The sequence below is a fragment of the Chenopodium album genome, chromosome 13 (assembly GCF_948465745.1).
Source record: "Chenopodium album chromosome 13, dcCheAlbu1.1, whole genome shotgun sequence".
NCBI classification, from domain to species: domain Eukaryota; kingdom Viridiplantae; phylum Streptophyta; class Magnoliopsida; order Caryophyllales; family Amaranthaceae; genus Chenopodium; species Chenopodium album.
The window spans coordinates 18,973,951-18,989,831 of record NC_137846.1 but is presented as its reverse complement, the minus strand read 5'-3'; the positions used below and the strand labels follow the sequence as shown (position 1 = coordinate 18,989,831).

The 15,881-nt window shown below is 38.4% G+C and overlaps 1 protein-coding gene and 1 pseudogene across 2 annotated transcripts; both read left to right on the top strand.

Moving 5' to 3' along the window:
- The first annotated feature begins 220 nt into the window (after nucleotides 1–220).
- On the top strand, nucleotides 221–7,841 carry LOC145574675 (histone-lysine N-methyltransferase, H3 lysine-9 specific SUVH1 pseudogene; annotated as a pseudogene). The gene is made up of 2 exons (XR_014098123.1): nucleotides 221–2,747; nucleotides 7,446–7,841. The product of XR_014098123.1 is annotated as a histone-lysine N-methyltransferase, H3 lysine-9 specific SUVH1 pseudogene (transcript).
- Nucleotides 7,842–12,658: 4,817 nt separating this feature from the next.
- LOC145575342 (uncharacterized) lies at nucleotides 12,659–13,510 on the top strand. Its single transcript, XM_081633223.1, has one exon. It carries the CDS (start codon nucleotides 12,659–12,661, stop codon nucleotides 13,508–13,510), a length of 852 nt encoding a protein of 283 aa, XP_081489349.1.
- Nucleotides 13,511–15,881: the final 2,371 nt, after the last annotated feature.

Below are 15,881 nucleotides of genomic sequence, written 5' to 3'. Positions count from 1 at the left end.
AGGTAGCTGTTGAATTTTCTTCTATTTTTTTTAGAATTTTACAGTTCACAGCTAGTTTACCAAACACTCATACTAAATTATTTATTTTCACAGCTAACAGCTAGTTGACAGCTAACAGCTTCATATACAGCTAACAGCCACCAGCACAGCTAACAGCTACCTCTACAGCTATATTTTGCCGAACACGCCCCAAATGTACTTGCTTTACTATCTTAAATCGTTATTATTTCCTCCCTTTCCTCCTTTCTTCTCTCAAATCACTTTCTCCAGTCACCGATTTCCGGCTATTTTCTCTCTCCGGCTATTTTCTCTCTCCATTTGTCAAATTCCACACTCAATTTCCTTCATTTATCTTCTTTTCAATTCCCATATATTTTTCTCTCTACAAAAATCCCCATTTCCCCAATTCTCTTCTCATATAAACCCTAGATCTGATTTTGCATGACTGATTGGCCTGAAGCCAAATCACCATCTTCGATCCAAATTCCTTTTCGAATCAATGGATCTTCAAATGGGTTTATCTCCTTCTTTTTGTAATTCGCTGTAAATTATACTCTAACCCCTTTGTTTTTTCATTGTAATTTAATCTAGTAAAATCTCGAATTGAATTGTTGAAAATGGACGGTGTTTCTGGTCCAAGCACACAATCTCAACCTTCATTCGATAAATCAAGGGTTTTAGATGTGAAACCATTGCGAACTTTGGTACCCATGTTTCCGAACCCACCTCAAGCTCCTCCTTTTGTTTGTTCATCCCCTTTTGGTCCTTTTCCATCTGGGTTCACCCCCTTTTACCCCTTTAGCATGGGTCCACCCGGTAGCCAAGCCGCGGGCGAGGCGAGGAACCAGGATGGTGGCAGTGGTGGTGGTTATGCAACTCCTGCGGCTGCGGTGCCGTTAAGGTCATTTGGGACACCTCAAATGGGTGCTCATTTTTCGAATGGCGATACGGGTTCTTCTATGGAAGCTTCGAGGGATATAAATTTCGGAGAAGGCGGTGTTGGTACCGCGTCTGGGGGCAAGAAACGGGCAGCTAGTACTAAGGGTCTGTCCCCTGCTGAGGCGGCTGCTCAGAGGAAGGCTAGAAAGCTTGCGAATGCTGCTGCTTCCGGTGGTATTCGGAAGCCGAATTTGGCGAATGTGGTTGGTTTGCCTCAAGTGCAAAGGGAGGATGGTAACAGGGAAGTTGTTAATTATGTTATTATGAAGTTTGATGGTGTTCGGAGGCGGTTAAGCCAGCTTGAGGATTCGAAGGAGGCGTCGACGGGGTTGATTAAGCGTGCTGATTTGAAAGCTGGTAACATTTTGATGACTGCTGGGTTTAGGACTAATAGTAGGAAGAGAATTGGTGCTGTTCCTGGGCTTGAGATTGGTGACATTTTCTTTTTCCGAATGGAACTTTGTGTTGTTGGATTGCATGCACCTTCAATGGCTGGTATTGATTACATGACTGTTAAGACTGATGCTGAAGATGAGCCACTTGCTGTCAGCATTGTGTCGTCGGGCGGGTACGACGACGATGCTGAAGATCAGGATGTTTTGGTTTACTCAGGTCATGGTGGTGGGAATTACAATAACAGTGGTAAAGCAGCTTCTGATCAGAAGCTAGAAAGGGGGAATCTTGCTTTGGATAAGAGTTCTCGACGAGGGAATCAAATTAGGGTGATTAGAGGTATCAGGGATACTTCGAATCCTTCCATGAAGATATATGTTTATGATGGGCTTTATACTATTCAGGAGTCTTGGATTGAGAAGGCGAAATCAGGTGCTAATCTTTTCAAGTATAGGATGGTCAGGATACCTGGGCAGTCTCCAGGTTTTGGAGTTTGGCAATCTATTTTGAAATGGAAAGAAAGTGTGTCGTCGAGGCCGGGTTTGATTCTTCCTGACCTTACTTCAGGTGCTGAAAGTCTGCCTGTATCGCTTGTTAATGATTTTGATAACGAAAAGGGGCCTCCTTACTTCACCTATCTACGCTCAGTTAAGTATACAAAGTCCCTTAACTTGTCTGAGCCTACTTATGGGTGTAATTGCCATAGTGCTTGTGCTGCAGGTGATCTTAACTGCTCTTGTATTCGTAAGAATGGCGGTGATTTCCCGTATACTACGAATGGGGTGTTTGTGAGCAGGAAGCCGCTTGTTTACGAGTGTGGACCATCGTGTCCATGCTTTCCTAATTGCAAGAACAGAGTGTCACAGAGTGGTTTGAAGGTGCGACTGGAGGTATTTAAGACTAAGGATAAAGGTTGGGGCTTGCGGTCTTGGGATGCTATTCGATCTGGGACTTTCATTTGTGAATATGCTGGTGAAGTGATTGACAAAGCCAAATATGATAGGGATGAAAGTAGTGATGGTGGGGACTATGTTTTCGATACTAGTCGTGAATTCGATAAATCATTTAAGTGGAACTATGATCCTCCATTGGTGGGCGAGGATACGGCTGAATTGAGTGAGGATTATGACATTCCTACTCCATTGATCATTAGTGCCAAGGATTCTGGGAATGTTTCTCGCTTTATGAACCACAGCTGCTCTCCTACTGTTTTCTGGCAGCCTATTGTGTATGAGCAGAATGGGGAGTCCCAAATTCATATTGCATTCTATGCAATGCGACACATTCCTCCCATGACTGAGCTTACTTATGATTATGGTATATCTCAGTCCGAAAGTAGGAGGAAGCGGTGCTATTGTGGCTCACCAAAATGCAAAGGCTATTTCGGTTGACACTTCTTATGGTGTTAACTGCAGGTATGCATGCCATTTTGCAATAATTTACTAGAAATTTATATTGTCCTATCAGATTAATTCGTTCTTTTACAAAGTCTTGTATTGTTGGACCCATAGGAAAGCATTTCTCGGTTCTATCATCTAGGTCATAAGCTGTTTAGCAACTGAAAGAGACTAAATCTGTTTGTTATTCCTTTCGTAAATACATCTGTTATGAGTGTTGTGGCCTCCAGCAGAGCTATGGTTTGTGGCTATTCTAAGATTAGATGATACAATGAACAGATTGAAAGATTATATTCTTCTCAATTGAGTCTTTGATCATGATCTTTCCTTTACTCGATAGTACTGTTCGTACAGATGCTGTTGTTGTGCGAAGTGTCAATATTATTATGCCATTTTTGAAGTATATTTGATGTTGAAGTCTATGTGCTCACCAAATTCTGATGTAGATAATGCTCTGAGAGTCACCTTCAGGGGTTTGGCTGTTTCTTTATAGGTGTTTGCATGATGCATTTTAGCATTTGATACACCAAGAACAATGACCCTATAGCTTTGTCCCCTACCTAACACCTGCTAGTGACTTTCTAATTTCTTAGAATACATCCTTAGTAAAACAGTGCGGGGAAAGCTTCTTAGTGAAAAGAAAGGAGCATGGGAAAGAAGACATGAAAAGTAAACAGTGGATATTGAGGCAAAAAAATTTCAGCAGTTAGTTTAGTGATAGTGTGATATTGACATTTGAGGTATTGGGAGTTTTATTTGTGTTTGGTTATTAGTGTGACAATTTGGAGGGGATATAGGTAGTTATTCAATGGTGCATAAAGTTTGGTCTGGAAAATACTTGGACGTTCATGGACAACTAGTGGTTTCAGTTTACCCTGTATGATACTAGCCTTGTTTTCCAAATTTGTTGACATTGAGCTAATTGACCAAACATCCCTTTTCTTTTCAGCTCCGTTATTCACTTTTCTGTCCTGGAGTGACTTTAGACTTTTAATTATTTTTACATTTATTTCTATCAACATGTTGGGTACTGGGGCATTTTGCTTCGGTTTTGGGAATACTTAATATGGCCCATACGCCCATCTTGATAAGGCAGAACGTTTTTTTTTGCCTTGGAGGGGCATTGCCTAATGAATTTAAATAATATTCAGAACCTTATTTGGCTCTCAGTTCAGATTTGGAACAATGAGGTATAAGAAAGAAATTATTATGATTTTGTTAGGCAACTACTCTTTAATAGGAAAGTCTCTCTGAAGAGTAGATTAAGGGCTGTTTGCTCCATGACCCGAGTAAGGAGTGGAATTTAAAAAAAAAGGGATAAGATACGAAAAATCTTGTGATATTTCTCTGATATTGCTGGCTAAGAGATAGTGTTTCAATATTCTATAGTTATGTTTAGTAGATGAGTTATAATAAAACCTATCGATCTCTATTTTCTGTTTTCCGGTTTTCTCAGTCCAATAAATCCTCCATATTCTTTTCCCTAATCAAGAATATTCATCACCATATGCCTATCCATCGCTGCACTGCCATACCACCTAATGACCATATCTAAATTAAGACCTCCATACTGCTGTTCCATTCCCGGTTCTCAACTATCGCCACATTAAAGCTGCTTTTGATGTTCTGAATTGGTCAAATGGCTATCTGAAGTCATATCACCGGGTTTTTGGATTATGTATGCCTCTTTGTGGTTTTCAATGGTCCTAACTTACATTTTGTGGTTTGATGGTTCTGATGTTATTTTCTGCCCTTTTAAGTTGAAAGCTGAATTTTTTGGGATCAATTTTGTTTGTTTTGAAGAGGAATTTCGAGTGATTGTGGATCTCTGCAGAAAGCTGAAATGTTATAAAAGATGCTGCCTTTATTTACTGTTTGATTGTTGCAGTAAAGGGAGTGTGGTATTGGGGCGGACATTATCTGAGGTTGTTGGTTGAGATGGTGGTAGCCGGCAAGGCACCCAGTGGTGGCGCGTTATGAGGCTGTTGGGTTGGTGGTGGAGAGCAGCCAGCACCGTGGCTTGGGGGGTTATGATTGCTATGTTGATGGTCAAAACTTCAGGACTTTAGGGGTTTTTGAAATCTTTAGGTTGGTGTGGGTGGAATCTTGGGAGAGAAGGGGGGGGGGGGGGGTGGGGGCGGGGGAGTTGCTGTGGCTTGGGGGGTTATGATGGCTATGTTGATGGTCAAAAGTTTAGAACTTTAGGGGAATTGGAAATCTTTAGGTTGGTGTGGGTGGAATCTTGGAGGGAGGGGGGGGGGGGGGAGTTAGGAACTTAGGATGATTATTGGGGTTGTCAAACCTATAGAGAATTTTCGGGGAATTGAAAATCCTTAAGGTTGTGTTTGGATATACACAATTCATTTCAAATGAAAGATTTCAATTTCAGAATTTGAATTCTTATAATTCAATTCCAAAATATATGTTTGGGAAATAGTAGAATTTCAATTTCTTCAAAAAAAAATTAAAAAAAAAAAAAAATTACGCTATTTAATTTTAATAACAGCGTTCTATTTGTATTATTATGAAATTACAGTTTGATTGTTTTATGTGAATCCATAATCAAAGCTTTTACTTAAGATTGTAAACCCTAATTTTTTCCCCAATTTGATTATTAGAATGAAAATCATGAATTTACCTTCCAAATTAATGAAAACGTAGCTTAGTTTAGATGAAACTACAGCTTTATAAAACCTGAACTCTTGCTTCAATTGAGCAAAATAATCTTGTAAACAACAAGATTTGTATCAAAATTGTTCAAATAATGATGTGTTTTGGGGGTCGACTGTGGCGACGGCCGTGGCGGCTGATGGATAGTCAGAAATAGAAGAGGAGAGAGAAAAATACAACAACCAAAAGTGAGAAGAGAGAAACCATGGATGAGGAGGAGAGAGAAACCATGGATGTGGAGGTTGTCGAAGAGAGAGAAGTGTGGAAGGTTAGATTAGAATTTGAAATGACGAGGTTTGAGGTGTCATTTTGAAATTCTGATTTTGGTCTTATTTTTAGATGGGTTGGAATTTGGCCCAAATGTAGAATTAAAATCCTTGATTTGCCAAACATGTTATTTGGGCCAAATCCAGATTTTCAAATGAAATCTGTGTTCCCAAACAAGCCATAAGGGATAACCAAAACCTAAGCATCAACTGAAGAACAAAGGGTATAATTACTTTCCCCGCTTTTGAATCATCCTTCACCAAAAAGCCCGTTGACGCTTTACTTTTACCCCCCTAGGTATCTAGTTCTTGAGCACGTGATGGTTGGTGAGGTGTTGCCTAGTCATTGGTCGGTTCCCTATGTTATTTATTTAATTTTTATTTGCCTAAGGCATCACGGTGCAGATGAGGAACCCCCATTTTATGTTTTTATTTATAGTCAGACCTCTTCTCAAAATATATATGTAATGTTGGCATATTTTAGCTCGTATGGTAATGTTCACTGCTACTCTCATTTTTCCATGTTGACTTCATATATTGACTCTTGACCAATGCTGAGTGTATTTGTAACTGTGACAGAAGTTGGACCTATGAAGTTTCTTTTGTGTTTTGTGAATATTAAGGTCATGTTAGGGTGAGCAATAAGTGTAGCTTACTGGAAATTTAAATACGATGTATATCCTGTGGGTTTTTTTGGTGTATTTACGTGCAAGAAAAGTGATGATGAATTTAGTTAGTTCATTTTTGGTTTGGGTAACTTATAAGTAATTATGCTTGCTTTCCTCTTAATAGCTATATCGATTTTCAATGTCGTATATGTTTCATAGCCTCATAGCTGTTTGTTGTGTGCTCATGTTAGATATATACATTCATTGTTTTAAAAGCTTTTGGGCAAATTTGATCACTTAAACTCTGTGCTTTTGAGGCAAATCTCAAAGAGATTTTGACGACCTTGTTATTTTGTAAGACCCAAAAGATAGAGAGATTTTTCAGACCACATTTAATTGATTATGGGGATGATGCAAGGACTTGTAAGTTGGGAGTCAGAATCTAGTTTTAGATTCTACGCACCTGAACTATTGGGTTGGTTATTGTAAACTACCTGGATAGGCTCTCACTCAATGATAACTCTTCTCTGTTACTAATGTTTGCATAATTTAGCTTTCTTTTTTTTTCAAGTTCTTTATATTAAATTGTTAAAATACTAAAATAGGTCCAGTAATTTAGGTTTTACTTTCCTCCAAAAAAAAAACAAAAAACAAAGAATTCAGATTCTTTCCGAAACACATTAATTTAAGTTATTGCACTGGGATGATAAGCATTAGTTTTATTGAACAATAATTATTTTATGTAAAAAATGTGATTTATTATGAAAACTTTTGACTTATCGACTATTTTTGTGAATATTACTTTAATATACATGGCTTATAGTAGTATATTAATTTTTGAAAAATGAACATGGCTTGCAGGCTTAGAAATCACCTAGTTTCTAACAAGCTGCTTGTAATTTTAATTGTGTAGCTGTTGATGCAATTGCCAGTTTGTTGAAAGTTGTATGTGGTATGTGTTTTTTGGTTAAAATTGGAGAATGCAGTCTAGCAATACCTTGGGAATTTAGTGTCCTGCCACATGAGAGTTCTAATATTTTTTTTATGGATACCTAGCTGTGAATTTGATAAAGCTGCATTCAATTTTTTTTTGTTGGTCTAATGTTGGATCTTCTATTGATCACTCTCCATTTGATATGTCGCACAATAACTCTGCAACTACACATTAACAGGTTGGAAGCAGCTCCACTCACTGGGATGTAATTATCTGCTGTGACAGAGGTTCAGTTTTGTCATCATCAAATGCTTTGTGCTGCCGATATTCTCAATGTGCTTCCTGACTTCTATCCTCTTTCCTGCTCAGAGTAATTTAGTTTGTAGTATCGTAGCTTTTGAAGCTCTTGTCGAAGATATGTATATCATTATGTTAGTTTATGTAATGTAGCTGTAGCTATAGTTTGTTGGTGCCGGTAGCCCATATCCTGGCAACCTATTAGCTTTCTGATTAAGCCCATATTTGGCTGTCATCTTAGCTGAACTTTTTTTCCCTGTACTGTAAATGTGTCCTTGGCGGATGGGCTTCTGGGATTTTATGATAATATGCAGTGTTTTGACTTTGTTTTCAATTATTGTTGTCTTTTGTTCTTGACTATATGATTGGCTGTTTGAATTTGGACGAAGAATCAGAAACCAGTCAGCAGGTGTGTTTGGGTTCTTGGTTTGTTCGCATATGAGGTTGTCTTTGTTGTGGAAAGCCTTGAAACAGAAGTGGATGGATGAATTTCATGGTCTATCATGAATGCAAACTCCATGTGTTTTCGGATTTTGCAAGAATCTGAGGAGTGCTGCTACTGATTGGGAAATTGATAATGTGTAATTGTCAATAGCAACAAGTATTTTACTATACCTCCGAGATGTAAGTTGACGAGATATACAGCGTATACTAGTAATAGTAGTATGTCGTATAGATCACTATGTAACTTATGGCTCAGGTAGTTGGTTAATTGCGAGTATATCATTGTATCTATACCTCTGTTATCTCGAGACATAACCTAGATTTGCAACTTGGTTGCACCTTGCACGTTTGATGAACTGAAGATTTTGCTTCTTAAATCATATTCGAGTTTTCTTTGTATTATCAACACTTTTTGAAGCCAAAACCACTCTTAAATGTTGGAGTTTTTGCACCAAATAATCACCCTCACAACTCTCACCGTTTCCGCTCAATCAAGCAACTAATAACAGGAGCACAAAATTAAATTTGGATAGTTCCTTGAAGAAATGTCTCCTAGTACTTTTACAAAAAGAAAATAAAATACGGAAAAAACTAAAGCAAGAGCTCTCCCTCAAAACAAACCACGTCATTGAAAATTCTTTAAAAAAAAAAAAAAAAAAAAAAATCAAGTACTCCTTCCGTCCCATGATATAATTTCTGTTTCTGTTTTTCACGGTATTTACAAAATAGGAAGAGAAAGTAGATGAACTACATTAATAAAAGTGAAAAGTACAATTATAGACAAAATTTAGAGAGAAAAAGTGGAATAAAGTACATGACATGTGCAAAATTCTAGGGTAATTTAGGAAATACAATAAATAAAATTAAAAATATGAGGGTATAATAGTTTTTACATATTATCCAAAAATAAGAACAGGAACAACATTTTGAATCTCCAAAATAAAAAAATAGGAATTATATTATGAGACGGAGGGGGTATGAAACAAATACTCAAAGTAAAGCAAAGACACCCAATTTTTGTTGAAACATACCCCCAATTTTATTTATTTATTTTTCTTAAATTGCAACACCTTTTATAAAACAATTTTTTTTTAATTGCAAAACTTTCTTAAATAGAAATACTGAAATAGAAATATTATCTACTCTTACTTTTTTTATTCCAAACAAATCCTACTTGAATAATATTTTGACAAATTCAATTCAATCACATAAAGCTCCGTATCGGATATTATATTTTACAAAACATATAATACCAAGAATAAAGAGCGAGAGAAGAGCGAAGAAACTTTCGTCGGAAGAAGAAGACCTAATGCAAAGATCGAATAACAAATTCAAAAGAACGCCGGAGAATTCTCCCATGGACAACTCTAGAGTTGAGCCGCAGTCTGAGGATGTGGAAATGGACTCCTTCGTGGAATACACACTGATGGTAAAATCTCCGAGCAAATCGAAGGTTTCATATAGCAATATGATAAGAGGAAATTCAGAGGAACAAAAATCGACATCTGAGGGTTTCCTGGATCATGAACTTGATTCAGATGATGATATCCCTTTGGATTGTGAATCAGATGATGAAATGTGCCCAAATTTTCTGTTATCAAAAGAGGAAAAGCGACGCCTGAGGGAACCTTGGTTGAATGCCCTGATTATCAAGTTATTTGATAGAAAATTAGGATATGAAGTATTAATTAAAAGGCTACGACTCAAGTGGAGTTTGAAAGGTGATATTACTTTGACTGATGTTGGTTATGAGTATTACATTGTCAGGTTTACAAACATGGAGGACTATCATTTCGTGTTAACTCAAGGTCATTGGAAAGTTGGTGATAGTTACCATACTAATCGAAAATGGGTGCCCAATTTTGTAGCGGATGATTCTCCTATCAAGCATCTAACTACGTGGGTTAGAATTCCACAGCTACCCGTGGAATATTTTGACAGAAGGTTTCTTCATAGAATTGACTCGAAGATAGGGAAGATCGTCAAGTATTGATAAGAACACGGAAGCTGTGACTCCTATGAGTCGTGGCCAATATGTGCGATTTAGCATTGAGGTTGATCTTTCAAAGCCTTTATTTTCAGAATTCAGACTCAATGGGCGAGTTTGGAGGATCCAATATGAGGGGTTGAAGCAAATGGGGGTCAGATCATTCAAAAAAAGGACGTGGAAGTCCAAGAAGTTGCTCCTAAGGTCAGACCGGGGGAGCAAGACCAGTTTGGTTCCTGGATGTTAGTCCAACGCACTACTCGTTGGAGTATGAGCAAGAGTAAGGAGGGTCCGCCACCCAGGGCCGGCAAAGGGCTTGTGCAGACAGACCCTTAGCACAGGGCCCCGAATTGTTGAGGGTTCATTTATACATGGAGCCCAACCCTAAGTAAAAAAAAAAAAATGTCGCTGCTTAATCAATCGTGAATTAAGTCAGTAACTTTCCATCAGCCATTCTTCTTCCCGTTTTAATTACATCAAGCAAATTACCTCGTAAAATGTTTTCAGTTTGCTTAAAAAATCTAAAACCTTCCTTCTTTAGTCATTAATTTTCTTGTTTTACCCCAAAATCTTCATTTTTCCAAATAAACTTCTTGCCTTCCTTTATCAATCACAATAATTATGAGGAGGATTTTCTCAATTCCTGAATTACTTCCCATGGAGGAATTAATTACTTCGTTTTCCACCAAATAAAACCCTTGATTTTCGTATATATCAAAGGCTAATATGTATAGAATTTCAAATTTTCTAGGAGTTATTTAGCTATTATTGCCAATATGTGAGATTTTCAAAGTTGGAAACTAAGAAAATTATTGTAATGGCCTAATGGGTACTCCCATGAGTCGGTGAGTTGCGGCCATTGGAGTTGCGGTAAAATTTTATTACTTCCTCCGCCCACAATTATGCGCAACAAAGGGATATCATTTGTGAGATATAAAATATTCCTTTGTTGCACATAATTATTTGCAGAGGGAGTAAGTTGTTTCCATCCTCTTTTCACTTTCAATTATTAACCTAATTGTTAAATATTAGTTTTTTTGGGTGCATTGTTTGTTTAATTATTAAATATTAATGTAGTTTTATATTTAATTATGGCTGCCAAATGATTATCTAGAGAAGGTGCAATATGTAGACTTGTTGATGAATTTGCTACAATTTTTTTATTTTTTTTTTGAAATTGTACTGTACTTGTTTAAAATGTTGTACGTAATATGTTGTGTCCAAAAAAAATATTGTAATATGATTATTGAAATTATACCTAATAAATAAATTTTAACGGGACCTAATTTCTAAGTTTAGAACAGGGCCCCTAATATGATTAAGACGGCCCTGCCGCCACCATAGAAACCGAGTGAGAAGCCAAGGACTAAAGAAGCCAACCACGTACAGGGTAATGTGGGAGAAGACCGTGGTAAAGCCAACAAGAGCGTGGGCAAACATCAGAATTGGGTCATAAAAAAAGGGTCGGGTAGTGGTTCAAGATTTGAAATATTGGAAAATGAAGATATGGAAATTTTTGATATAGTTAAGGGCCAACCAAATAAGTCGGTAGAAATTACCAAAGAAAAGGATTCTCTTTCCTTGGATAATGATGAGATTATTGAAGATGCCGTGAATTTTGGGGAAACAAGTGTTAAAGGCGAGGATTATATTCCAATAGTCAACTCACAAAGTGGGACGGAAGTAGATATGGAAAGTCACCCTACTATTGACTTAGGTGAATCTTTGAAGCCAACTGGTATGCTAGAGACATTTAAGGAAAAAGATAAAAATAAGGAAACAGAGAAAATCTCCTTTGCGGAAAAATCTTTTTCCAAAGATCAATCTTTTTTGAAGTTGGATAATCATGGAAACTAGGAAAATATTGATCCTTTTGATTCGGGTAATCTGGAGAGAATAAAAAATAATCCTACGTTTGAATATTCTGTGATCTCTACCACACCCTCATCCTTGCACAATCATTTGAATTCATCTAATTTCATTCGAATTTAAGAGGAATTGGAGTAGTATGAAAAGCCCCCTGATCCCGACAACTTTGGTGGTATGTACTCCTCCATCGTACACAATGTTCATCGATCATCTAATGGAAGGACCGACGATAATCCAGGTCCATCGAATAGCACACAAAGTCCAGCTCGAAGTGAGTACGTTCCTACCTCCCTAACACAATCCCCCGGAGATGTTGGCTATGGTGGAGATACCAATTCCAGTCCGAGGTCTGATGAGGGCGCTCCTAGAGGCGTTCATCGGTCTCATGCCTAATATTCCTTTAAATATTTATGACCGCTACCTTATTTTCCTGGTTTTAATATGTCATTAAAAGTTATGATTTGGAATGTTCAAGGGGCGGGAAATAAATTAGCTTCAATTAGGGAGTTAATTATAATCAATGACCCTCAAGTGCTTGTGTTAGTTGAAACGCATCTCAGTGGTGTTGAAACGCATCTCAGTGGTGAACAAGCTTAGAAAATTTGTGAAAGAATTGGTTTTTAGGACAATTTCGGGTTGATCCTCAAGGTTTTAGTGGTGGAATTTGGGTGTTTTGGAGGGAAGAACTTGTTTCGGTCTCTGTGCTAGATAATAATACTCATCATGTGATAGTGGAGCTTGAGAGGAAAGGTGAGACTCCTTGGATGTTTTCATCCATATATGCGAGCCCGGGACTCTAATTTGCGGAAGGAACTTTGGAGAACGTTCGTTGGAGAATATATAAAGGTTGTACAATGGCCCTTGGATGTTTGCGGGAGACTTTAACAACACGGCGAGTATGGAGGAGCGTAATGGTGTGGGTGGCTCGGAGATGCAAAGAGTATTCTGACTGGATTGAAAACAATAGTTTGATTGACTTGGGTTGCTCGGGGCCAGCACACATGTGGTTTCGAGGTGTTACTCTCGTGACTTTCAAATTGGCAAGGCTTGACAGGGCCTTGGCTAATGAAGATTGGAGGCTGAGGTTCGATGAAGGGGTTGTACGCAATTTGCCAAGAATAACGTCGGACCATTTTTCGATTCTGATTAGCACCACTGGATTCGCTCCCATTCTAACGACTGTTAAACCATTCAGATTTCAAGTGGCCTGGTTGCAACACGAGAAATTTGAGGAGTTCGTGAATGCATATTGGTCGAATGAAGAACCCCTAATTACATTCCTGGATAAATTTGCGGGTCAGTTTAACGAATGGAATAGAGATATCTTTCACAATATCTTTCGTAAGAAATCTGAGATTATGGCTTGGCTTGAAGGAATTCAACTTTCACTTTCTTCAGGAGGCCCTCGATATTTAATTAAATTAGAAGAAAAATTGAAAGGAGAGATGAAGAAAGTGCTTGATCAGGAGGAGACTTTGTGGTTCCAAAAATCGAGAGCCATGGCTATTTGTGATGGTGATAGGAACACTTTCTATTTCCACCTTTCTACTGTCAAAAGAAAAAAAAAAAGAAATCGCATAGAAACTTTGATGAATTCGGCAGGAGAATGGGTTACAGATCACTCACAAGTCCGTCAGCTTGTTTTGGATTATTGGCAGAATCTTTTTGATGAAGAAGAGGGTATGGTGGCCACACCGAATTGCTAAGACACTATTTTTCGAAAATTGATGATGATGACTGGGAAGTGTTGAACAAATCGTTTGCTAGATGTGAAATTTTTGCAGCTCACCAAAGTATGGATCCTTATAAAGCGTCAGGACCGGACGGGTTTCAACCCTTCTTTTACTAGAGTTTTTGGGACTTAGTCAATTCGAGTCTCTTTCGCATGGTCATGGATATTCTTCAAGGGAAACATTTTTTCAAAGGATTTAATGATGCTTTTCTAGTGCTCATCCCGAAATTAGAAGTTTCTCAATTTGCTAAGAATTTTCAGCTGATTAGACTCTGCAACATTACATATAAAATTGTTACGAAAGTGCTAGTGAACAGATTGAAGCCAATTCTTCCATCTCTTATTTCTCCTACGCAATGTAGCTTTGTCCCCAAGAGACAAATCACAGATTATATTATTAATATTCAAGAGATTCTTCATACGATGAGAAGAAAACAAGGCAAGGTAGGTTACATGGCGGTAAAGATCAATTTTGAGAAATCTTACGATAGGTTGAGATGGTCTTTTATCCGTCAATTTTTTTTTATGGAATTGGGAATCCCACATATGATGCTGGAAATAGTTATGATGTGTATCACGTCGCCCAAGCTTGATATCCTTTGGAATGGTGAGCCTACGGAGAAATTCTCCCTAACTCGAGGTATTAGGCAAGGTGACCCCTTATCACCATACATTTATGTGATTTGTATGGAAAGATTGGCTCATTTGATTGATAGAGAGCTGCGATTGGGGGAGTGGAAGCCGATTCGAGCAAGTAGAGGTGGCCCTCCCATTACGAACCTTGCTTTTGCGGATGACCTTATTCTCTTTTGTGAAGCTAGTATGGATCAAGCAAAGATCATTAAAGAGTGCTTGAACAAATTTTGTGAGGCTTCGGGGAGAAAAGTGAGTCTTGACAAATCTCGAGTTTACTTTTCCCTAAACCCAAATCTTGATATTCGAGACAGAATTCCTGAGGAACTTGGCATGGAAAGCACTTATGATTTTTGGCATTATCTTGGTGTTCCTACAATTAATGGGAGGGTGACTAAGGCAAACTACAACTTCTTGGTGGATCGGGTGAATTCGAAACTTAGTGGCTGGAAAGCAAAAGTTGTGTTGATGGTTGGCAAGACAATTTTGGCACAAGCTTGTCTATCCTCGATATCTACGTATGTGATGCAGACTACCAAGATACCGAAGAAGGGTATATGTGATGAGTTGGATAGAAAAACTCGTAGCTTTATATGGGGAAGTACGAGGAGAAGCGCAAGATGCACTTAGTAGCTAGGGATACAATGGCTGCACCAAAGTTGGAGGGTAGCTTAGGAATTAGATCGATGAGGCAAGCCAATGTGGCTTTTCTTTCCAAATTGGGGTGGCGGGTCCTTGCTAAACCAAAGGCTTTGTGGGCTCCTGTGTTTCAGGCTAGCGACCCCTGACCCGACCTGATAACACGACCCAAACCCGACCCGACGTTACTGAGAGAAACCCGAACCCGAACAACCTGAATTTGACCCGATTTGACCCAAATTTCATATTTCTTAATAATATCAAGTTTTACACTATTTTTGATAGTTTTTAAGTATAATCCGAAATTGACCCGAAATCTGACCCGAACTTGACCTGCTGACCCGAATTGCCACCCCTACGTGTGTTGCGGCATAAATATTGCGATGGCCGCTATGATATAGACATGTTCAAACACAAAGAGGATACTTCGAATGCGTGGAAGAGCATTGTTGAGAATATAGACATTCTCAAGAAAGGTGTGAGCTTGGCAGTGGGAAATAGAGAGTTGGCGTCGTTTTGGCACCACAATTGGGTTGCCAACAAACTGCTTATTGAGCTAGTTGTAATTGACCCTCTAGATTGACTTATTGGCTGCAAAGTGAGGGACCTTTGGGATGTCAATCGAGGTTGGAAATAGGAAGAGTTCTCTAATTATCTCCCATCTCATGTATTGAAAGAAATTATGGCGTTTGAGTTGGTTGAAGATGAGGATGCCATCGATACAGTGTATTGGAAAGGTACTCTGTTAGGTGGCTTTACGATTAAGTCAGCTATGCAGATCATTTGGAATTTTTCTCCATTGGATAATGCTGAGAGCCCACCTTGGAAAGATATTTGGAGTTTAAAGGCTCCTCAATGGATGCGATTTTTTCTATGGTTAACAGTAAGGAATAAATTGATGATAAACGCTACTCGATTTTTGAGACATATTTCTCACGATCCTAGGTGCTTAATGTGTGGGTATTTTGAGGAGAATGTGAATCATATCTTGAGGTGGTGTCCAGCAGCCCGTATTGTTTGGAGAAAACTCGATGTTGATGTTATCTCTCATGAATTTCAGGGGCCATACAAAG

Coding starts and splice junctions, on each gene's coding strand:
- LOC145575342 (XM_081633223.1), top strand. CDS start 12,659: ATGGCCCTTGGATGTTTGCGGGAGACTTTAACAACACGGCGAGTATGG.